Source organism: Scleropages formosus, chromosome 4, assembly GCF_900964775.1.
Source record: "Scleropages formosus chromosome 4, fSclFor1.1, whole genome shotgun sequence".
NCBI lineage: Eukaryota > Metazoa > Chordata > Actinopteri > Osteoglossiformes > Osteoglossidae > Scleropages > Scleropages formosus.
Window position 1 is genome coordinate 17,161,943 of NC_041809.1, and position 24,709 is coordinate 17,186,651.

A 24,709-nucleotide genomic window follows, 5' to 3' on the forward strand; every position below is an offset into this window, starting at 1 on the left:
CTTACAGTTTAGAGCCACAGCTGAGCTTTAACAAGGCTGCAGGTGATGAAGGGGTTAATAAACCGGAATGGTGGTTTTAGGGTTCAAATGCTAGGGTGAAGGGGGGTGCGGTGGCACAGTGGGTTGGACCGGGTCCTGCTCTCAGGTGGGTCTGGGGTTCGAGTCCCGCTTGGGGTGCCTTGCAGTGGACTGGCATCCTGTCCTGGGTGTGTCCCCTCCCCCTCCAGCCTTACGCCCTGTGTTGCCGGGTTAGGCTCTGGCTCCCTGCGACCCCGTATGGGACAAGCAGTTCAGATGATGTATGCCAGGGTGACCCCTGCTATTATGTTTTTGTATTTAGAAGGTATTTAAAGTGATTGTCTCTGTTAAAGATGCCCAAGTATATAAATGTGAATACATGTATGATGCTATCGTCAAGTTTAAACACAGCTGTGATTGGAACGTTAATAATAATAATAATAATAACAGTTTTGGCCATGAAGAAAAGCTGAGAGAAAGAATTGAGTTTGTCCTGCTCTGCACCACCTGCAGGGGACAAACCGCAGGGGGCGGGTGTTGGGGGGGTGTGCCTAGCGACAGCGGCGGATAACAAGAACCATGTTGTCCAGCGTGGACCTCAGGAGATGGCTGGCCATTGCATGGGTTCACAGCCCCGCCCCCTTCTTTTCCTGCCTGGGACTTAATGAAGTGCGGGTGGAGGCCGCGCTGCAGGTGGACCCAGCGGGGCGCAGCGTCAGGGCCCAGCCTGGGGAGTGGGAGAGACCCACGCTGCCGTCTTTGGCTCATCGCTGTGTGCTCAGAAGACACTTCATTTGTCTACGGCACCTCCAGCCACTGGCTCATCGTAACCAGATGAGGTGAAAATATGCGCGCAGACCCCGAGGACTGCACGCGGACTATGCACGGCCTCACCTCATTGCGCGCTCCGTTCCCAGATCGGTGCTGCGCACCAGGCCAGCTGCGTACCCCGTTTGCGCTCCGCCCTCAGTGGCGCACTGAACAGTGCAGTTCAGTGCAGTGCCGAACATTATATTTTTTAAATCTGCGTGGTTATGATTAAAGAGTAAAAACAAACATCTGCTGGCTTTCATCACTTCACAAAAAGGGGAACATACAGATGTGTCTGTGAATTGTGTAGGGAACAGTTGGCATGTCAGGAAATGATGGGCCTTCCAGCCTTCCCAGTTTACTGATCTCCAGGCCACCCAGGGAACCAGTTGGGAGAGCTGTGGTTTCCTGGAGACGCCCTAGCAGTCCACAAATCAACATATGGGCGGAGGGAAGGCTTCCCGGCCCGGATCCTGAGTGCGAGCCTGTTTTTAGGTGGTCACTCTCACCATCCGGACCTCCAGCACTACGGCCTACGGAGGGATTCTTCACGCGCGTTGTCCACACCCCACATCCGTAAATGCCGCCCCTCCGTCTTATTAAACCGTTTGCACTTGGAATCCTGTAATGTCAGAAGGAATCCGTTCTCTTTATCTGTCCTCTTTAATATTAGCTCTGCGATACCTCATTCCAGTCCGTCCTCCCTGAAGTCTGGCGGGAGTACAGAGCCAAGTCCTTGAGCTCGCCTTCAAAATTATTCCCGTTTGCTAAACTTCAGGCCAAATCTTGCAATCTGGGGTTCTGAGAAGGATGTCAAGATGACATTCTCTGTACTGAGGCTCTTTAAGGTTAGCTGGGTGTTATGCTGTAGGCTTTCTTTTCTTAGGTCAATGTACACACACACTTTCTGAACCGTTTGTCCCATATGGGGTCGCAGGGAACCAGAGCCTACCCGGCAACACAGGGCGCAAGGCCGGAGGGGGAGGGGACACACCCAGGACGGGACGCCAGTCCATCACAAGGCACCCCAAGCGGGACTCAAACCCCAGACCCACCAGAGAGCAGGACCCAGTCCAACCCACTGCACCACCGCACCCCCTGTGTGTGTGTGTGTGTGTGTGAGTATATATATATATATATATATATATATATATATATATATATATATATATATATATGTACACATACACACATGGTTATTTGTGTTTGTATTTTTACACCTGCTGCCATTATAATGTTATAAGTGCAATATTGATGTTAAGTGCAATGCTTCAAAAGCTTGGACTCTATTTAATGTGCAACAATCTGACTGCTGTGCTGCTGTTGCTCAGCCTGTCCTCAGTTGCAGAGATTGCAGACGGGATCACTGGGCTCTGTGCAGTCGATCACTGGGCTTTGTACTTCTGTAGAGAGGGAGGGAGAGGCGGGGGGGCAGAGAATCCAGCTGTACTGAGTCGCCCACAGCAGAATTACGGAAGCACCCGAAACATAAGATGATCCCACTGGCCGAAGTGATACAGTCCAGGAACGTCCTGGAGGTGCAGTACAGGTGGACCTGGTATCCAGCAGGCCCACGCCCCCGTTCCTGCCGTGAAAGGTGATCACGTGGTACATTCGGACAGGGCAGGATTCTGTCCGGCAACCTTAAAAAGAAACTGCAGCTATTCCTTCCCATCAAAGCAAGTAGCATTGTCCCCATCATTATCTCACCGGAACATACCTTTAAAAAACACGGGTATAAACAAACATCCGTGGCTGAGCGCGGTACCCTTCCGAGCAGGAAACCTGGACAAATGAACAAGACGAAGCTGCTTTCTTGCGTTTATTAAGCTTGAAAGCAAAGTATCCTTTTGCCCAGTTTGCCACTGGTTTTTTCCTTTCTTTTGCACGTTAAAGATCCCAGGTGTACATCATAAATACTCAAGCTGCTATGAAACGTACAAGAATAAATACATACATTTGTTTTCTTCCAACCAAACGGGCGCATCCAGCCGTGGCCTTATTAGGGAGTCCACCAACAATGACATCTGCAGCGATCCTTATCGGCCCTCCGTTCCCACTCCTGTTCAGTTTGGCCGTTATAAATTTTTAAACACTTTTTTAAATGTGTTTCACAAGTCCTACACTTGGGAGTTATTTTAAAGATGATAGACATCTGTTAAAAAAAAACTTTTTCAGGAGGTCTAGGTAGCTTAGAAAATTTCCCCGCTTTTTTTTTTTTTTTTTTTTTTTTTTAACCGATGCGGTACATTTTAAGTACCGTTTGACTGATGGATCAGGAGCGGCACAGCGAGGTGACGCCGAGCTCTCCAGCCATGGCGATGCGCACTGCAGAAGACACGCCTCCTGAACGCTGCCGGGGAATTAATCCGACTAACAAAAACGCTCCATTTTCATCCTGCTGCACGTGACAAATCAAGATTTATTTATAAATAGCAGATGGGCCTGTATCCGGGTACAGCGCACGCGTGGTTCTGCTGTGTGGTTCTGCTCCGTAGTTCTGCTCCGTGGAACTGCGTGACGTTAAGATACACAAACTTTTAACCCTGCTGTTCCTTAGCACACTGAGTAACGCTTTAAATGAATGTTTTATATTTGTTGTCTTCGTATTACAAAAGAGACTGTTAGTTCCGGGATCTGGGGAGTGCATAATATATTTTAGCTGCTAAATAGTCTGCAAAAATATAATATATTCAGGCAAAAAAAGCCTGAAATTACGGCTTGTTCCCCTAACAGGAGTACGACATTAGTACAATGTATAATTCCAAGCATAAAATTTCAGTCAAGGACAAGCGCAGGAGGCACTGTGCAGCGGGTTCGAAAGGTATGTGTTGCCACGTGTCAGTCACAGCTCCTGGCAACGGGGGGAGCCTTGGGGCTGAGGTGTGAGGAGTGCGCCGTGACGTATTCCCCCGTCTGCCCCCGCGGGGTGCTGTCACCTCTCGTTGGTTATGATGACGGACGTGCCGATGTAATGGGGCATCTCCCTGTGAGTCTCGGGCGATGAACTCGAGGCGGGACTCTGGTTTCTGTAGGCGTATGCCTCGAGCTCCTCGCCACGGTGGCTGTACCCGTCCCCCAGGTGGCCCGCCAGCGTGTACGACGGCGCCTGGAAGGATCCGTGCTTGGCCAGCATGTGGTGGAAGTTCAGCGACACGTACGGGGCCTGGCCCTGCAAGCCCATCCCCATGAACATCCGCTGCTGCTCTCCGGCCGCAGCTCCGCCTCCCTGTTCCAGCAGCTTTGGCGTCCCGCGGGGCTCCCCCTTGCCCTCTGCCTGCTCCGGAGCACCGTGGTCTGCCGGATGGGTGTAAGGAGCCTCCGCTGCACATAACCTGCGCCTCTGCTCCAGCATGGGCAAGTGGTGACTCAAGCCCTGCGGGGTCTTGGAGTGGCTGCAGCTCACTTTGCCCAGGTGCTCCTTCGGGTTATGGATGAATTGCAACTTGCCGTTCTCTTCGGCGGCCCGCTGGGGGCTGTGCAGCCTGGCGTCCTGCCTGCCCTGGCCAAGCGTGTTGTGTTCATATGGCTCTTCCTTAAACCTGCTGTTAGGTCTGGAGGTTGAGCAGCTGGAAAAGCCCTCAAGCGCCGATTCACCCCCATATCTCCTGGCTGCGAGGGGCCCTGTGGTCGAAAAATTAAACGGAACGTTAAAGAAGTGACTTCACCTCGCTCGGTGACGTCGGGAAAGAAAACCCTAAACGATGCGGCAGACGTGGCCTCTGCCGCCGTTGCCTCGGTAACCTCTCACAAGTCGGTCCTTTATCCCATACCTGTTCAGGTTATTTATAGAAAACCTCCTCCGCAGTGGTGTGCTGTTTTAAAATGATCTCTCCCTACATCAAGTCAGGCTGGTGGCATAGTGGTTAGACCTGCTGCCTTCAGATCCGAAGGTCACAGCTTTGAATCACACCTCCTGGTATCGTACCCTTTATAGCAAGGTACTTACCCTTAACTGGTTCAGTAAAATTACCCAGCTGTGTAAATGGGTCAATAATTGTAGGTAGCTTATGCTGTTAGTCACTTTGGACAAAAGTGTCAAATAAATGGATTAGTGTAAATGTTCACATTTCATCACACTTTTGGCCCATAGTAAGCCTCCTTCATGCTATCCATCTGATCTGGGCATCTAACTTCTGATCCTAGGTATTTTGAACCTCCACCTCAGTCCTGCAGCAGTTCTTGGTTTGATCACACACACACACACTGAAACCACTTGTCCCAAGCAGGTATTGCAGCAAGCCAGAGCCTAACCCAGCAACACAGGGCATAAGGCTGGAGGGAAAGGGGAAACACCCAGGATGGGACAGGACATCAGTCCATCACAAGGGACCCCAAGCGGGACTCAAACCCCAGACCCACCAGAGAGCAGGCCCCAGCCAAACCCGCTGCGCCACCGCACCCCTGTGCCCTTCATCACGAGGGAAAACTCCAAGATAATAACAATAGTGAGCATCAAGTGCACCCATGTATAAAAAATAGGGCCAGATCAATGCAAATGCACGACATTCTTTCAGCTCCAGCTCCGAGTGATGTGGTTTCTTCTCCAAATGAGTTGTTCCTTTCAAACCTTTTATTCTCGTAGCCTTACGATGAGAAATATTTTTCTCTTTGCATGTTCATAAGCAAAGAGAGAAAAATTCTCATTCCTCATTTCTCAAGCTGATTTTGTGTGTGTGTGTGTGTGTGTGTACACACATGTATACCTATCACATTTCTTGGTGTGTTCTGATGTTTGGCGTGCCGTACCTGGGTATGTGGCGGAGTACGAGTGGGAGGAAGAGCTGAGGGTGGGGCTGGGCAGTGGCTTGGCGGTGCGGGCAGGGCATGGTTCGGTGCAGCTCCAGCGCCCATCACCGTGGGCCTGCAGGGAGCTGAGCAGTTGGCGCATGGCCTGGCACGGTGAGCCCTGGCCCGGCCGCAGCCGCCGTCCGGCCAGAGCGGTCGGTTCTGAGGGAAAGTGGCCATACGGGTAGGGAAAAGCCAGCCCGCACGGAGGCCCGCACAGCACCTCCCCGTGCTCCGGCATGGAGCTCTGCTCCTGGCAGGGGGCCAGGCTGTACGGCGGGCTCTCTTTCCAGCTCCCGGCCTGGGGGGAGCACTCCATTTTGTCCTGGTGGAAAGAACTGTTTGGCTAGGAAGCAAAAAACAGTAATAGGTGAAAATGAACACGAGCTCTTTCTGGGGCTTAACAAGGATCAAGGCTGATTTGCCCTTCCTCCCCTCTATCAGCTCGGAGGAACCGCTGTTTTCAGACGCGTCGAACCGAACGAACCCCTAACAGCACAGCGCTCAGCAAGTCTTCACATGTACTGCGTCAATACGCCGCGCATGTCTGAAGCTGGAGTGCCTGAGCACTACCTACATCAGCTTGCCTGGCTTTCAAGCTTCCTGTGCACTACAACTCCTTCAGAAGCAAAGGCAAGCGACTGGCAAAGCTCATTGACTCCACCGGAAAAGGTGAGGACAGAAATGGAGGGAGAACCCAAGCAGTGAGGTCCCCTCCCCTGTTTTCACCGCTATATTTGGTTGAATGCACGTAACACTTCCAGAAGCTTACCTGGTGGTAGGGGGCGCTCTTGAGTTTGGCTTTGATCTTGACAGCTTTGGCTTTCAGCTGCTTGCGGGAGTCCTGAGAAGAGGCCAGGGGGCTTCTGTACACGAGACCTGGCTGCTTGGTGGCACAGCTCTGCTCCTGAGAGAGCTGCAGGTCCTTATACTCAATCTCCCTGGGGTATGCGGGGACACACACACACAGAGATTGCTATTTAAACATCACGCCCCCTCTAAGGAGAGAAGGGTGGTTTCAGGCGGTCCGTCCTCTGGCAGAACACAACGGGCAGCAGTACTCACGTGAGGACGTAGTTGACGCTGACGATGCAGTGAGGACGCGACGAGCGGCTGTTGTGGACGATGGTGGCATAGCTCTGCACCCACACCCAGCCCCCGTGCTTGGACAGCAGCCGGTAGTACTTGGTGGTCACCTGACCCTTGACCAGCACTAAAAATCGAGGCAGGAAGTAGACTCTGATCAGGTGTGCAGGCACAGAGCAGGTGCAGCACAACTCATGGCACCCTTATTTTACTGTACTTTTATTCAGGATAAAAGCCACAGAACTCAGTTTAACCCCTAGCAACCACTCACATGGTTTTCTCTGAAAGAGTAGGTACAAGGTACAGTGATTTACCATTGCCTTCCCCTGCACATCTTTGGATTGCCAACACAGGAACATGATGCAAACTCCACACAGCAGCTACAATGCCGCCTTAGCATTATTTACCGTCTATTAATTCGGCTGCATTATGAGTTGCTTCTTTATTATAACAACAACGACAGGTAATTGAATATTACATGGGCAAACATAATTTGTGTGATGCCCACTCAAATGAGCAGGAAGCTTATGCTGTAACTAAACACTTGTGATTACCGCCTGTTTGGGGGTTGCATAGTGGCTCAACGTCACTGGTTTGAATCCCACGCCTGTCTTATAAAAAGAGCAAGCACCATGAGCAAGATATTCACGCTCTATTGATGCAGAAAAAATTAAAAATATCCTGCTGCACAAATAGATACGGAACTAAGTGGCTTGTTGTACCACACTGACATTGTAAGGCAAAGGAGTCAGATAAATAACTATTAATAACAATAAAAAAGGAGGCAGTATCACCAGATTTTACAACAACTTTCACGTGGAGAATAATAAAAAGGAGTATGTGACATTTTGATGAGCTTGACACAAATCCTACAAATCTTTTAATTTTCTACATTAATACATTTATTGCCTTTACTGTGCTCATTTCTCTTCTCGGAAGGGGAAGGGAATCAGTGGTGATCACTTGGGTGTGCCCCTAGGTGTAGACAAACGTTGCAGCTCTGTAGGGATGGCTTACACAGGTGATGGGCGTATCTCAGGTGGAAGACGTCGCAGCCGTGGACATGGTGGTACAGCGTTTTCTCTATCAGGTCCTGGGGCTCGTAGCCGGTGAGCTCGGCCACCCTGAGCACAGCAACAACAGGTGTGCAGAGGAGTGTAAGAGAACACTTGACAAGACCTCACACACAGTGGCAGTATGTAATTGCAAGGTTGCTCGTTCAAGTCCCAGGAAAGGCCCTTCCGTGGTCCTCAACTACTCATGCAAAAATGTCCAAGCTGTACAAATGGCTAAATTCTTGTGTCGCTTTTTGAGGAAAGCATTAAGTGGTCAGCTTCTATAAACTACAAAACAACAATGCAAAGTGGCCCGGGCGTCAACCTTAAACTGGATCTGCGGCGCAGGTTAAAACTTCGGTGCTTCTGCATGGTTACACATTTATTCTACTGCATAATATAGTGGCAAAAAAGCACTGGGAACACTGAGTTGAACATTAATTTTCCATTTACAGCACCGAGGTCACTGCCTTAAGTGGGACTGAACTGAGTCATAGGCATCTGTAACATCACCACCCCAACCCCCCCACTCCCACTGAAGTGGCATCTGAGGGTGATGGGCTTGTCAGAGTACCGCTCCTCACCGTGAGTCCAGGAAGATGAGCTTGAGGTCCAGGCTGGCGCGGAACATGAACATGTTGCTGTGCAGCTTGATCTCGGTGATGCCGCTGGGAGGCAGTGAGTGGCCCACCGCCACCAGGCCCACGATCTGGTAGCAGGAGTCATACAGGGCCATGTCTGTCACATACTGCCGGATCTTTAGGTACCCGCTGCAGTGGATCACCTGGCCCCGGTGCGAGAGGGTGGCGGATCACAGACAGTCAGTGGAGCAAAGGCAAAGCTCTTGTTCAGAAAGGACACCTAGCTAAACACCTCTTTCGTACATTAAACTTTCAGAAAACTGTTCTTGTACAGCGGCTCAGTTTTCACTCAGTACAGTTCAGTGTAACATCTGGCACCACTATTAGAAGCTGATGAGTTGAGCTCCCTCCAACACGCTGCTGGGGACCTGAGCGTTAAGCACCTTATAAGCCCTACACATGTCACGCGGAACACGGGGAGCCGAGACGGCTGAACCCAAGCGCAGCGTTGTTCGTTAGACGTTGAGGGAAGAGGCAAGGTCTCAAAACCAGGGACAGGCGAAGGGTGGGTCGATCGGCGAACAGGACAGGAACGAGGATCCATGGACGTGGTCGGAGAACGAAGCAAGGAGTCAAAAAACCGGAGATCGTGGACAGAGCAAAAGTGTAGTAACACGAGGAAGGGCGGTTGTCCCAAACGAGATTCCGCAACGGTACGGGAGCTGAAGAGGGTCTTTATAGGGTGAGCAATTACTCGTGAGCTAGTGCGGAGTCAGATGTCGCTGCTTGTGTTGTGGGCGTGGACGTGACAACACAGAACTGTTAGAAGTGGCACTCAAACTGCAGGATGATGCCTGGGAATTCCAAGCATTCAGGGAATAAAGCTTGGAATAATGACCAATATGAGGCTTGTTTCTTTAAACGAGATTTTTCTTCTATTTTTGTAGGCCACATCACAAAATATTTCAAAAATATTACATCTTAGATAATGTGATCAAGGCCCTCCCATGCCTGCGGCCCAGACAGAAGCACACAGCGGGTCTAATGAGGACTGGGCTCTGCGCTATTTATCTCCCCCACTTCCTGTTTGCTCACGGGGTGCCGCCAGGGTATCCGTCAGCACCCTTGAGTTCAGGATGATTTATTCTGTACTTAACATGAACGGGCTGTTTATTGCCAGAGCAAATTTCAAATAAATCTCAGAAGCAATCTCCAGGCTGATTTATGGGGACCCCTGATTGAGGGAATTTGTTTAAAGTCATGAACCACGGGTTTTTCAGAGAGAAAGACCAGGGAGAGATCTATGATTGATATAGTGGGGTGGGGGAGGGGGGCTATTCATTGCGAGAGGCTCGCACCTGGAGGACAACTTCACATCGCTGAGCCCAGTGAATCCAGCTTATTTCTTTGGTTTACACCCCATAAACCCCGAAACGCTCGTGTGCGCAAGGTATTTAAGCGATGTCTGGCCTCTCCCGTCCACTGTTACCCTCTGCGTTAAGGAATGTCTCGACGAGCGCACTGTTAGCAGGTGCTAGGAGGAGGAGCGTTGTGTGAAAGGGGATGGAAAACCGGAGCAGTTCAGTGCCAAATTGTTTACGTTTACATTTACATTTATTCATTTAGCAGACGCTTCTCCGAAGCGACGTACATTTCGGAGAAAATTCAACGAGTGCGTTACATCAACATACGGATGTAATGTTTCATTGGTTTATGAAGTGAGGTAGGTGGGTGTGATGGTTAGGGGACGGGGCCATATATTTAGATGGCTGCTAGTCACCAGCATCCCCCCCAGAGCAAGGGTGCTCCTGTGTTCCCCTTGAGCGCCTCATCCGAAACGCTCCAGTGTAATATCCTGCATAACAGCGACAGCTCTGTAGCCTTGACCTCATCCGGTCAGCTCTGCGTTCGCGTTCGGGGATCTGCAGCTTCGACTCGACCCGCCACACACCCACCTTGTAGCCTCCGCAGGTGAGGCCCGCATTCCGCTTGGCCAGGACACACTTCATCCTGAGGAAGAAGGAGCGCTCCAGCTCATACTCTGAGAGGAAGAGAGACGGGAAGTGTGAGCAGGTCGTCGCCGAGGCCTGCGATCTCTGTCGTTGGTCTGCGTGCAATTTTAATGCATCTTTTTTTCTTTTTTTCTGACTCGTGATGGTATTTCGGGACGGGTCCTGTCTCAGGCTGCGCAGAGGGTGGATTCCAGGTAATCCAGCAATACAGACTCTGTATTATTAAAAATCAAGAGCTGTGCATTGTGTGAGAGCTTTGGAAAGGTAATGCCTCCCCAGGCACACCCCGAAAAACTAATGAAAACACTCCCCTCTGACTGCTGTGCTGACAAGATGTTTTATTGTGTACCTGTAGCTTCCTGTATATGACAGATTTCCCAGAAAGCAAACCTGGGAACTGACTGTTCACAGTGTCAGAAACTGGACACCCAGTGACAACAAGTTGAAGATGGTGTTCCCGGCTATTGAATTTACTTTTATTAATTTATCTGACAGTTCTCTCCCCAGCAACTTACAACCTTAAGCTACCTACAATTATTTACCCATTTATATGGCTGGGTAATTTTTTAGCACAGCAACTGACGGTAAGTACTTTCTTCAACAGAACTACTGCAGGAGGTGGGTTCCAAAGCTGCTACCTTCATGCCAATAGGTAGTGGCTCTACTCACTATGCTATCAACTGCCCCCTGTAACTAAGAGTTCCAACATTTGCTTGGATTCAAAGCCTGGAAGCAGTAAAAGTGGTGCAGTGAACACAATAGTAAGATGAGTAGTGATACCACCATGCAGGAAATGGTGAGAGGATGCAGATGGGAAGGAACCGGTCACAGAGAGCACGGGAACGCAAAGCACCTTGAAGGACGTGGGGGTGGAGTGGCTGGTGCGCGCTGAGCACAGCGGTCATCTCGTCGTGATCCGACGGGTGGATGTACTCGAAGATGCTGTTGCCCGTCAGCTCGACCTGATCCAAGAGAGAGACGGCCATCACGTCAAAGTGCAGAGTGGAGGTACGATTGGCATCACTACCGCTTTTTTATGGAAATCCTCACGGCATATGCCAGTATTATGCTAGATTGAGACTTGCACAAGCTTGTTTGCCCCAAACCAGGATAAGCAATATTCTGTCGAATGAGGGAGGGTGGGACAAACCCATGAACGTGCACTTCAAACATGATCATTCACTATTGGCAACATAATCCCCCTGTCACTATGCATCAGGGATAAAGTGAAGGTGGGGGGTAATTCTTTATCAGTGCTTTGCGATGGCACGTAATTTAGCAGATGATATCGTGTCATCTGATCGGATGACATCACTCCCAAAAAAAGGCCATTTCTGCAGTGAATTGTGGGGCCGTAAGTCTCCCACTGCCACCGAAATCGATCTGGGCAGCCCATTCAGCTGCAGCCTCCGAGCTGACATCAGGCTGAAAGAAGCAGGCCCTGGGCAGGGTACACGGAGGTTAATTTATAATAAAAAAATTTGCATGTGAAAACAAAGCAACCTACTTCTTGTACTTTGATCTATTTGTCCTCCTAAATTTGTGGGGTCGGAACAGAACACCGCACGGGTCGCTGCCTGCCACTCCAAGTATAAATTGGTTTCTTCACAGCAGGCCAGGAGGATTAATCCAGCCTTTGTGGTAGAAGAGCACCGTGATGGTGGGAACGGTCAGGCTGTGCAGAATGCGGAGCAGCCAAGTGGGGGGACGTGTGTGCGAGGCTGGTCCCAGGCCCCCGACTCCACTGGACTGATACTCCCGACGCTTCTCCCAGCACGTGGCCTTCACTCATTCTGCTGATCTAGCCACTGGGGCCCATTTGAATGGCTCGCTGAGTGGCCCAGGTGCTCACCTCACCTGCACCAAGGGGGGTTGCATTTGCATATGGCTGCCTGCAGAGCCAACAGCAGTCTGGAGACCTGCCGCGAGGTCCTTGTTTTGACTACCTGGCCTTGGCCTCCACCCCACGCCTGTCATCCCTAAGCCTCCCTTTCAGGGCTGTCTGCCCGCCGCACCTGTCGATTCACGTCTCTCGCCGTTTGCTCAGGTGGAGCATTTACTCCTCAGGATTTTTGCCTGCTGAGGCCAACATTTCCCAGATCTATGGCTTTCCTTGGGAAAAGCAAAAGGACGAACAGCACAGTCCTGTGTACTCTGGAGAGCAGGCTTTTGAGGAGAGAATAATTTATCAGGCCACATTCCTCTTACAGTCGACCATAATGCTCTCAGAAGCTGTTTGAATCGTGAGTGTTGTGTGCGTGTCCATGAAGGGGAAACAGTATGTGTTGCTGGGGTCTACAGCTCTCTGGACACAGCATCCAAACTACAGGCGTCCCTCGATTTGCGAAATTAATTTCTCCCTGAAAACAGTGTGCATATTGAAATTTTAAGTAACAAAACCCACCACATGCACACACACAGCAAACCAGAGCCCAGCCCGGCAACACAGGGCACAAGGCTGGAGGGGACACACCCAGGACAGGACACCAGTCCATCACAAGGCACCCCAAGCAGGACTCAAACCCCAGACCCACCAGAGCACAGTACCTGGCCAAACCCACTGCGCCACCACATCCCCAGTAACAAAAAACGATTTCCCATTATTTTAAATGAAAAAATAATAATGCATTCCCAGCCCAATTTTCCCCAAATATCACACACACACATTTTCAGAACCGCTTGTCCCATACAGGGTCACGGGGAACCGGAGCCTAACCCAGTAACACAGGGCGTAAGGCCGGAGGGGGAGGGGACACACCCAGGACGGGACGCCAGTCTGTCGCAAGGCACCCCAAGCGGGACTCGAACCCCAGACCCACCGGAGAGCAGGACTGTGGTCCAACCCACTGCGCCACTGCACCCCCTCCCCAAATATCATTAAAACACTATAAGACACATATGTATCAACCCAATATTTTCAGCACATTGCAACAGTTTATTTAGCAGATGGTTTTTCTTCAAAGCAACACACATCTCAGAAAACAATACCGAAGTCCATTACACCTGCTACTTTTGCTGTCCTCCTTCCAGACCATGCTTGAGAAACCCAGGGCAGTTTTCTGGAGTTGCTGCTCTGAGGTAATTTCCTATCTAATTCATGTGTTCTCTGTAAGATGGACAATAAACCAAGCAGGTCTCCACTGAGCACACTGTTTATTGTGAACAACTCTCTAGAACTGTGCACTGCTGCTAAAAATCACATACATACCCTAAGTCAGCTAAACTTTTCCTGCTAATTCCTCTGATCATTCAATTATTTAATTAAATAACACACTCAACATGGCCAACAGACAATCCTCGTGAATTTTAAACACTTCCCACAATCCCAGACTCTCTTAAAGCAACACTCACATTCCTAATGCACCAACAGATGGAGAGATCTGGATGCAGACATGCCGACTACAGTACTGTAACGACCCGCGTTACTGTTTTTAGCGGGAAATGTGTTTTATTGTTATCGGTTAATGATGGGTGACGCACGGGGAATAAAAGGGCTTGTTTGCGTCTGCCTGGGGAGAGAGAGAAGAGAGCCTGGGGGTGCTAAGCAGGCTGGGAAGGCTGGCTGTAGGCGCAGGTCCTAGAGGAAACGGGGTCCTCGGACCGAGAGCATTATTTCCCTGGTGCCGGTGTTCTAATAAATCGTTCGTGATGAACGCTGCCTCTACGTCCTTCTTCGCCCCATCCAAATCCACGGCGCTGTGCGCCACAGTACATTAATGCGTTTCTGCTTCACTCACGCTATACATGGCTTTCAAATTTTTTTGGATACGTTTACATTTTCTCTTGAGTGATTTTTTTGTTTCACAAATTGAAAACAGCTTATAAAAAGTCAAGAGCCGTTATGCCGAAATTTTGGATAAAGAGAGACTGTAAATTGAGGGATACCTGTACAGGCTAGTATCAAGATATCCAATGGCCACAGACTGAAGACCACAGGCTGTCTTCGAGATGAGACAGGCTGTAAAAGTTCTCACATTTGGGAGCTCAACATCAGCAGTGACCATGATCAGACCTCCTCCTCACAGGACATTTAAAGCAATGTAGAGTGTCACTTTGATTTCCAAAGCAAACAATTTCAAAGCAGTTCCCCACTTACTCACTATTAGCAACCACTTGCCTAAGTAAGGGTCACAAGAGTCTGGGGTCAATCCTGGAAGCAAGAGGCAGTAGGCTAGCAAGGATACACCCTGAGAGTGAGGCCAATTTATTGCAGTGTTTTATACCACACACATGTCCCATATGGGGTCACGGGGAACCAGAGCCTACCTGGCAACACAGGACATAAGGACGGAGAGGACACACCCAGGACAGGACACCAGTCCATTGCAAGGCACCCCAAGCAGGACTCAAACCCCAAACCCACTGGACAGCAGGACCCGGTCCAACCCGGTCCAACCCACTGCACCACCGCACCCCATGTTTCATAACAGCAGGTCCCAAATAAATATTACACAGGGGGAAAAGCTGCTTTGCTCAGAATGACTCACACCTGAAACACAGAGTACTGAGTGAAACATATTCTGAACGATAGTTTAATATAAAGAACAAAAAATGTTTTGGTTGCTTTTTGTGAGCTGATGTGCTGCCAACTTGGAAAGGATGTAACAGCACGCTTTCCCCCCACGTTCCAGGCTGGAAAAACAGACTGCGGAGCAGCCGAGTGGCCCCTCTAGCAGCCCTGTAGACCTTCCACAGGCACTCGCCCGGGCCTCCAGCGCAGCCAAAAACACAAGACAGTAGCGGAGCCCACCGAGAGCAGAAAGGAACAGCTGTCTGTGATTCCTGTGGCTTAGTGAAATCCACAGTTTATGTAGGGACCCGCCCATTACAGGAGGCGTGTGGATCTTCTAAAGTCTCCTTCACCAGCTCTCCTTCCCTCAGTCTCTTCCTGTTCCTGTGTGGACCATTACTGCCCTGCTGCATGACCCCGCTTACACAACAGAAGATTAAAAACATAATTTGACAGCTGCTGGAGTGTCATCCAGTGGACAATGTAAAGTCCTTCACTGCTTCGCCCACATTTCTCAGAAATGCTCCCATCAGGCCCATTCGAAATACCTGAGTTCTATATATCTTAGCAACATCCTATTTCTGCCCCACAGGGAATGCATCCTGCAAGGAATGAATACTTTCCATTAATTTTGATTAGTAAAATCTTTTAATAAGCAATAAGATAAATACAATTTAAATAAATGACTATTGAATAAGTTACTATATAACCTCTATCATTATTATTATTATTTTTTTTTATTTTTTATAGAGCGCTCTTCTCACGTAGTGACACAGAGCGCTTTAACACAGGCATACAGCAAGAAAAACTGATACAACTAATTAATGAAAGTATTTTGAACTGATACACACCCACACACTTTCAGAACCGCTTGTCCCATACGGGGTCGCGGGGAACCAGAACCTACCCGGCAACACAGGGTGTAAGGCTGGAGGGGGAGGGGACACACCCAGGACGGGACGCCAGTCCCTCACAAGTGGGACTCGAACCCCAGACCCACTGGAGAGCAGGACCTGGTCCAACCCACTGTGCCACTGTGCCCCCTGGTTGAATTGATACAATAAATAAAAATAACTAAAATTATTTTCAGTTTGAAGGGGGTGCGGTGGCGCAGTGGGTTGGACCACTGTCCTGCTTTCCAGTGGGTCTGGGGTTCGAGTCCCGCTTGGGGTGCCTTGCGATGGACTGGCGTCCCGTCCTGGGTGTGTCCCCTCCCCCTCCAGCCTTACGCCCTGTGTTGCTGGGTTAGGCTCTAGCTCCCCGTGACCCCGTATGGGACAAGCGGTTCTGAAATATATATTTTCAGTTTTTGAATAGCAAACGTCATAGAAACCATTGCCTGCACCATGCACTGCGCTGAGTTTTTTTTTTGTGAAAATGCAATAGGGAATGTTTTTTGGGGGGAAAAAAAAAAAAAAAAACACTCACGTGGCCCCTGGTGGTTTCAGGACCCTAAGCAACCACTTACTGTATACCGCTTATAGCAACAAGTGGCACTTTTACGCAGTGGCAAAGCAGTGTTTCTTATGAACCTGTAAATCTGCACATTTTTTGTGCACCACATCCTTCACACACACACACTCTCAGAACCGCTTGTCCCATACGGGGTCGCAGGGAACCGGAGCCTACCCGGTAACACAGGGGCGTAAGGACAGAGGGGGAGGAGACACACCCAGGACGGGACACCAGTCCATCGCAAGGCACCCCCAGCGGGACTCAAACCCCAGACCCACTGGAGAGCAGGACTGTGGTCCAACCCCCTGTGCCACTGCGCCCCTCCACATCCTTCAGCCATTGCTTATCTTGTGCTGGGAGAACTTTGGCAGCCGTTCACTTTGCTTCGTTCAGTCTGTGGCGTAGAAAATCAGATGAGATTAACAAGGAGCATGTGCTCCTGAATTAAAACTGTCATCGATTGCACTTCTGAATCCAAACAAAAAGAGGCGGTATTGACCCAGGGAGTAATCTACAGGATTTCCCAGTGTACCTCTGTTTACTGTGTTCTTCACTTCCCGAATATCTCATGTATTTGTGAATCACATTCTGCATTAAGGACAATATCTTGATTGTTTGCTAAAGATTAAAGATTAGCGTTCACCTCCATCTAAAATACGTATTGTGGTGCCAGGATAGGAACCTGTGATAACAATGGTGTGTTTAGTGATAATAATAATAGCAGTAATGGTGCAGCACATGGAAAGAACCAGTAGAGGCAGGTAGTTGTGTGTGTCCATATCTGAGCTCTGGTCAAACTCACCTGTGACAAACCCAGGTGAACAGAGGCAGTCTCCGAGATGTACATAATCTTGCCGTCGGAGGCCACGACAAACACAAAGCCGTCCAGGGTCTGCCGAAGCCAGAACACGTAACAGTGTTGACACAGCAGACAAACCGCGGAATGAGGGTTCGGTCGTATGGAATGAAGGCATTGGATTCATATAGTTAACCTGTCATGAAAACTGCTGCAGGATAATCCTTAGTTTATTTTGTTGGTTAGCAGACAACCATTTATGCAGCTGGATGTTTTGCTGCAGCAGTTCAGGTTACGTAAATTGCTAAAGGGTACTACAGCAGGGCCACACATTAGAGTTGTCTTTTTAGGAACCTTCTGGTTTGGATCCCTGGCTAGAACACTACCAACTGCTCTCCTGCCATTTAACCCATCAATGGTGTTCTGTGTTCATCTAAAAGTGTAACGTGCACACATATACACATTATGTCTCAGAGAGCTTGTACACATTCTGATGAACATACATTCAGAACGGATCCTTAACTAACAAGTAAGAATAAATATAGCAGCGACTTTTTACTCAGAGTTCACGCACATTAAATTCTTAGGATTTTTACAGGCATTCTTGAGAAGTTGGGCAAAACATGTCCTACCAAGAAAATGTACTAATATGGCTGAAAAATGAGTAAATAAATATTATGAACTGTCCTAATCTCTTTATGATTTTGTATGGATGTGTTCCTTCATCCAATTTTATGGGTGTGTTTTTGATTTCATAATCAAGGAGGAGGTAAAACACCCATGTCCTAGACTAGAAAATATGGCAGAAATATATATAAAAACTTTGAAACACTGAAATACCTACACAGAATAATAGAAGGGAAATGGCAATGTTTATATTTAGCCATATGTGCTAGAAATTTTTTTGCAAATGCTGTCTCTCAAAAACGTGTCTCAGTAACACAATGAAATTTTTACAGAAATGTTATAAAACCAAGTGTAAGCACAGGTAGTTATATCCAAAGGGTGCCTTTTGAACTTCCTGTTTAACTCTGACGTGGTCTACTACGTTTTTTCAATTGTGACAAATTTAATGAAAAATTTTTCCGATGACCACATCACAACCAGAAGAACTCAACTCCATTTCCTTTTTGATAAAAAATGTCATCTATTAAAAATGTTTCCATTTCATTAGTTCTAAAAGACTTTTCATAAATAGGCTGAAACAAGGAGGCTGCTGTCTAGATAACATGAGAAAAACGAACATCTGTAACTTTGATAACTCCGTACAATGTCCGCTCCTTCAGATGTTCCTTCAGATCCAAAGTCCTTGCTGTTGGTTCTCAACATCATGATGTGGAAGTAGAATTTTTACATCCCAGTGGTCCAAATGGCCATTTGCAACCAAGATAGGGCAGAGAAGCTGCAAAAAGTTGTTTTCCAACGAGAAGTTCCTCCTTGGTAAAGCCTGAGAGCCAAGACCCTAGTCTACCCAACGTAATAAAATTTAGCTTAAACCAAAAAAGTCTTGTTTTGTCCCAGATCTCAAGAATGCCTGTAGCCCAGAGCACTCCACCGCTGCTTTCTTGAGTGGTAAAACATGGTGCTTACCTGAAGCAAGTGAGATCCCAGTTCCTTTGCCATGTTGTCCAAAGGGCTGACCCGGGTGGGCTGCCCCCAGGCCTCCCCCAGACCTGGGGAAGATACACAGAGCTCTGCATTGAAATCTTTCCCCACTCAACAGTGGAATTTAAGAACCGGCCAAATGTTGCCATCAGTGCACCTCTGCTCAGCCATAATGCTTTATTTCACTCCCCAGGTTGATTCAATCACCGCGATGCTGCCAGTGCACATTAAATCCAGCCATCACATTTTTTACATCTACTTTTGAGTGTAATTAATTTTGGCTCTGAAAACTTCAGGCCAAGACAGCTTGCAAAACATCCCACTCGAAATATGTTCCCTCGTGGCTCTCGGCGGTGTTTACGGAAGCGAAATCGAGGAAATGCACGAGACGTCTCAGAAATAAGTGCTACATTCACAATGAGCTCGAGACAAGAAGGCAAAAAAACAGGCTCCCAACTGTTTGTCTTCCAGGGGAAGCTCTCGGTCTTGCGGCCCCTCTGCCGGGACCATCTCCCGGCTTTGCAAAGTGCACTTAATTTACCGATGAGGTTTCACAGCTCGCAACAAATCATTTAGGCATCTTTGGCACGGGTGCGAATAATCTGCAGAGACACACAGAGCTCTGTTGACACAATGCCTCTAAACCCATTTCAACAGATGGCTCGGAGCCAAGCTCAGCACTTACGGCAAGAGCTCTGCAGCATCCGGGTCCTCTGGAAAGACCTGGCTTCTTCTTTAATTAAAATGCTGACAGTCACACCAGCGTACTCATTTGCAAACGACAGGTCTTCATGTGTTTCATCTTACTCTCCCACTGACCAGCACACAATCCTACATGCCAATAAACTTCGAACATACAGTATCTCTGTGAAGGAATGTCACGGTACAGTTAATTGTTCTAAGTCATTGCATGTCGATAACTGTACATATGATGATATTCTCTTTTATGAAGCGGCAAAGAATGAGAAGATTGGAAGTCCTATAACATGCTTTAGAGACATATAAACAAAATTAGATGACATGCAAAAATACCTATGTATGTACACATACAGTGCAGCTTGACAGTATGCAAAACCTATATGGTCATTATGGTCATTATTCTTGTATAAAGTATTAAAACAAATTTATAAAATCTTAATGTTGAATCTTAAAATAAACTTATAAAGTTAATAAACAATTATGATTTACACACGTGATTCTACTTACCTACTTGGTTTAATCAATGAGACTTGGGGTTCACTTATTTTTGCACCTGCACTACTTGCATGTTTGTACTACACATTATTTCCTCTAAAGCAACATATGGAATTGGTCATTACACACCTATTATGTCAGATGAGGAAGATTAATTCTAATTAAACATTGATATCGTGCTAAAACTAAGGGACACAAGGGCTTCGCCAAATTTCAAGCGGCACACAGACAAAACATATTTTAATCACTTCGACTGAGAATTGCACACTAAGGGCAATTCTCAAGTGCTGACACTTTCCCATGATGGAGACTAATCTCTCAGCTCCTCACTGGATCCCCGTTACCAGTAATAACAGGAAAGAAGGTATAAAGGAGTCCCCTTTCCTCTCAAAGGACTGGTAAACCACTTTTCCACTCATGAAATCTATTTTTCGCACAATAAATCCAGAGTACAGTAGGTCAGAGCCAGTCTTTTTTTTTTCGGTAGGCCAGATCATGGCAATTTGTGTTCCACTGACACAGTGAGATTAGCAGCCGACCACAGCGTGGCGGTTTGGTTCTCGGGACTTCTTAGGACCATACTTGGCGAGGAAGGTCTCCAATCATCAACGAGGCAACTGATGATGGAGAAGCCATGATGAGGGGTGACCCCAGAAAGTAGATCGATAGGCCCTCAGCAGCACAGCCTTCGAGACCAAAGCGTTTTAAAAGTGATGGCGTCACACTTTTCAGCTGCAGTTAGTGTGTACACACTTATTCATCCATTTCAAACAATCAACACATTTCTAACCACTGCTAAAGACAGTGAATGACAACAAAATGAAGGGAGGATTTGAACTTGTTGATACTGATTTCAAAAGCAGCTCAAATTAATACATTAGGAAGAATTTAGTTTGAACTGCAGTTTCCTTTCTATGTAAAACCACAGCTGACTGTTTCTCTTTGTTTTCTCTCTGCTCATCTTATGATAATAAATGTAGACTTGTTGCAACAGTAAGATACTGCTTAAAAGGGACTGTCTATAGTTTGGAAATGCTTCATGTTTTCATACCTCTGTATGTATTACATGTTCATCTGGCAGTGCATGGGCTGCAGCGTCCATGTTAATACACTGGTAAACTGTGTCCTGTCTGAGGCTTGGATTCACTGCAAGTGGGACAGAGCTCACATCAACAGCTTTCACTTGGCCTACTCTGTTCTGGCCGCTTACTTTGCATTACTCAGTGAGCCATGTAAATTCTCTTGCTACGTTACCCCAGTCCATTATACTGTCTGTACAAGATTTCTCATCTTACAAAACCAACCGGTACAGGAAAGGAGCAGCTCCTCGAGCAGCTACTGCAGCGAAATACTACATGAATTACACCGAAACACTAAAACCAGTTCTTTCATTTTGCAACATAAGGCATTCATAAAGTCTATTCAATATTTAATAAAATAAGATTAAAAATTAACAATAAAGCCTTCAACTTTGTTAAAAAAATTTAAGTTGATAATTTCATTTATAATTTTATTATTCATAATAAGGGAGCTGTTATGTGGTTTTCAGAAACATCTAAAACACACAGAGTACAATCCGTTAGTAGTTCTAGTGGACCTAACCATCTTTTTCCCAGGGTCATTTCATGTCAAATGTCATATGACTGCGCTACTTTACTGCTTTATATTATTAGACAAAAATGGAAGTAAATACCCGATAGCATTGCCGCGGCAAAAACTAAATCTGTAGCAAGTAAGTGTAGTATTTCGCAATTTTATAAATAAGTAAATAAATTAATAAATCTATCTGTATTATATATATAGTCTATACCTCTGCGTGTGTGCGCGTTTTATAGAAAAACAAGTGAAATGTAAAATATATAACAGAAATAGAGGACCGATTAATGGAAACATTGAGCTTCGAATGAACAAATGAATAAACGTTTTTAATTAATAAACAGCCAACGTCTAGTCTAGTGACTTGCTGAGTAAACACAATAAAATGCAAATATATAGGCTATACAGTGATTTATGGAAATATCAAGGCTGCCGCCAAGCTTTACTAAAAAAGTGTGAAAACCGGTTCAGCACAAAGAATTCTTGTTGAAATAATCATGGCTTTCGGAGAAGAGACGTTCGGTGTTGTACAAGGACACACTGGCTGGCGAGTGACGCGTCTTTTAGCGGAGCTCCGTCGTCAAACTTGACTTGATGGCAGCGCGCGCGCTTCGCTGTTACCGCCAGTGTTTCTAAAGCCGAAACACGCACTTTACATTGCAGTGAGCACCGAGCCGCAAATTCACATATAAAATAGAAATTGTTACATCTGGCTTATTAAAACAAACGCAGTTTTGCAACGTACATTATTCGTATTAATTTCCTCAACGTTATCGGCCGTGTTTTCTAATTTAAAAAAAATTAAGTAAATAACTCTTTACCTGCTCTCAGTTTTATTTCACTGTTGTGCCGTAAACAACATCTAGTAACGCTATGATACATTTAGAAATCTTTATTAAAAAAGATTGTATTTTAAAAAAAATTATTTAAAAATGAATTATACATTTTATTATATATAGATATACATACAAAGTATATGACAAGTCTTTGAAAAAAGCCGCATTTTTAAAAGAGATCAATTAGTAATTTTCAGAAAAAAAAACGTATTACGAATTTTAATAATGTTTCCAAACGACATCGCACTTAAATTCTTCACTCACTGTCACTAATAAATAAAACACTATTAATGCAAAAACCGGTCGTAAATAATGCCTTAGTATAAAATACTTGTAAAGATAATTAATGAAGCAGTTAAAAGAGGACTGAAATAATTTAGCACTAGTTAATTGGACGATCTAAACGGTACAGTAATATGTGTTACTGCTGGTGTTTTTATTTCACCACAAACAGACCATTAGAAACTGAGCATAAAAAATACAAGAGGGAAGTCCAGCACAAATATATTTTTCATGGAATTTCACAGGTTTCAGTTCAGTTCAGCTCTGTTTCAGTTCAAGGTTTATTGTCATAAGTACAAGTACCGTGTACAAAGTACTATGAAATGCTTACTTGAACGTTCCTCATATCATGTCATGACGATAAGTTTTACATAAAATAAAATATAATGATACAAATACACAATTCGAAATTAAATTAAAAGCAGCAATCCATGCGGGTAGACGGTGAAATGATAGTGAGGTGTTCAAAATGCACTAATATTAAACTACGAATATAATCAGACGCGGAAGAAACGGTGAGCTATTCTGTTCGTGGGTTATTTGCGACGTCGTTTTTGGTTAAATCATTTGCAGATGTCCGTCACGAAATCTGGCGGTGCGACAGAGAGCATCACCCTCACAGAAGCAAGAGGTGCAGCGCTGTCGTCCAGCGCAGGTAACAGGTCACCTTATCAAAGGAGATCAAAGGGAGCGCCTTGCGGCCGCGGTGCCGACAGAACCAGGCAGGTGTCACATTTACGTGACGTGATGAGTGATGACAGAAGCATCTCCAGAAAAGGAAGAGGGCTGTTAGTTCGGGTCAGCGCACACAACAAGAGTTCCGCTTACGGGGGGCAAGTGGATCATTTATTATCGCGAACAAACTGTAAGACAGTATGGGTAGAAAAAACTGCTTTGCAGAACAGCAACACAATCTAACGGGAAGGATACATTAAACATACAGTACATGATGCGCGTTTATGTAATGAATCATTTTTCCATAATCCGTCTGTTGCTTAGATATATATTTAAATTCGTTTTGAAGTACTTACACTGTCTTGATTTCATGGTCCTTAAATATTGTGCTGCATAACGTAAAGGAAATGAATAAGCATATGATGAAAGATGACCTTTTCATTAAAATGCCCAGTCTTCTTGCAAGGTTACCAACTCCACACAATCGCAATTTTCTGTTTTAATTTAGTCTTCCGAATGAAACCGACCTCGGCCAGTGTGCAGTAAAGCAATCTGACACTTTTTCTCGGCAAACGAGTAACGCACAGAATGAAAAAAAAAAACTTGCATAAACTGCCCATTAGTGAACAGCACGGATTTGAAGAGAATAATAATAAAAAAAAAAACAGATGCAGATTATTTCTCCCGTGAGTCGCACTTGACATATATTATAAAGAGATTATAGGCCGACAAAATATTATAATTTGTTTCACCATGAAACATTGGTTATTTAAAATATTGACAATGTCAGGATTTCAGACTTGAAACGTATCTTTCTATAAACGTACATTATAAATTATTCCTACTTATGCGGCCAATAATAATAATAATAATAATAATACTAACTGCACTCACCGTCAGGGAAGACAGCCCTCATCTTGAGGTAGCTCGTGGTCAGCCTGATTATGGAGGCCTTGTCCAGCTGTGAGGTGATGGCCGAAGGCAATGGCAGCAGTTTGGCCAGTTCATAGAACTCCCCGTTCTCCTTCTCCCGTCGCGTTTTGGCCGCATTCTTGGACTTCTCCTTCATCTCGCACTTATAAAGATGTGCCGGGCTATCGGCTTCCTCGGGTTCTTGCCACTTTTCGCTCTATCTCTGAATCAGAACATGGCCGCACTCATCGCGAGTCATCTTCATCGAGTGGTCCTCCTCTTGCTATATGATGAGAGTGGGGCGCGCGCGCACGCACACACACACACACGCGTACACGTACACACACACGCAGAGCCCTTCGGGCCACTGATCCTCGAGCTTCTGCAGGTGAAAAAGAGTTCTTGGCTCATCGGGCAACATTTTGTAATAATCTGGTCCAAAGTAACGGGACGGAGGACGGAAACTAATCACAAAAAAAAAAAAAAAAAAAAAAAAAA

At 46.6% G+C, this 24,709-nt stretch overlaps 1 protein-coding gene across 1 annotated transcript; it reads right to left on the bottom strand.

Annotated features, from left to right (window-relative positions):
* Nucleotides 1-2,812: 2,812 nt before the first annotated feature.
* sim2 (SIM bHLH transcription factor 2) lies at nt 2,813-24,503 on the bottom strand. Its single transcript, XM_018755187.2, has 11 exons — nt 24,194-24,503; nt 18,702-18,784; nt 17,118-17,207; nt 11,204-11,312; nt 10,294-10,379; nt 8,342-8,541; nt 7,720-7,826; nt 6,682-6,829; nt 6,389-6,557; nt 5,578-5,962; nt 2,813-4,452 (listed from the first exon to the last, which is right to left on the bottom strand). The coding sequence occupies exons 1-11, from the start codon at nt 24,366-24,368 to the stop codon at nt 3,764-3,766; spliced, it is 2,241 nt and encodes a 746-aa protein (XP_018610703.1). The 5' UTR covers nt 24,369-24,503; the 3' UTR covers nt 2,813-3,763.
* Between the last annotated feature and the right edge of the window lie 206 nt (nt 24,504-24,709).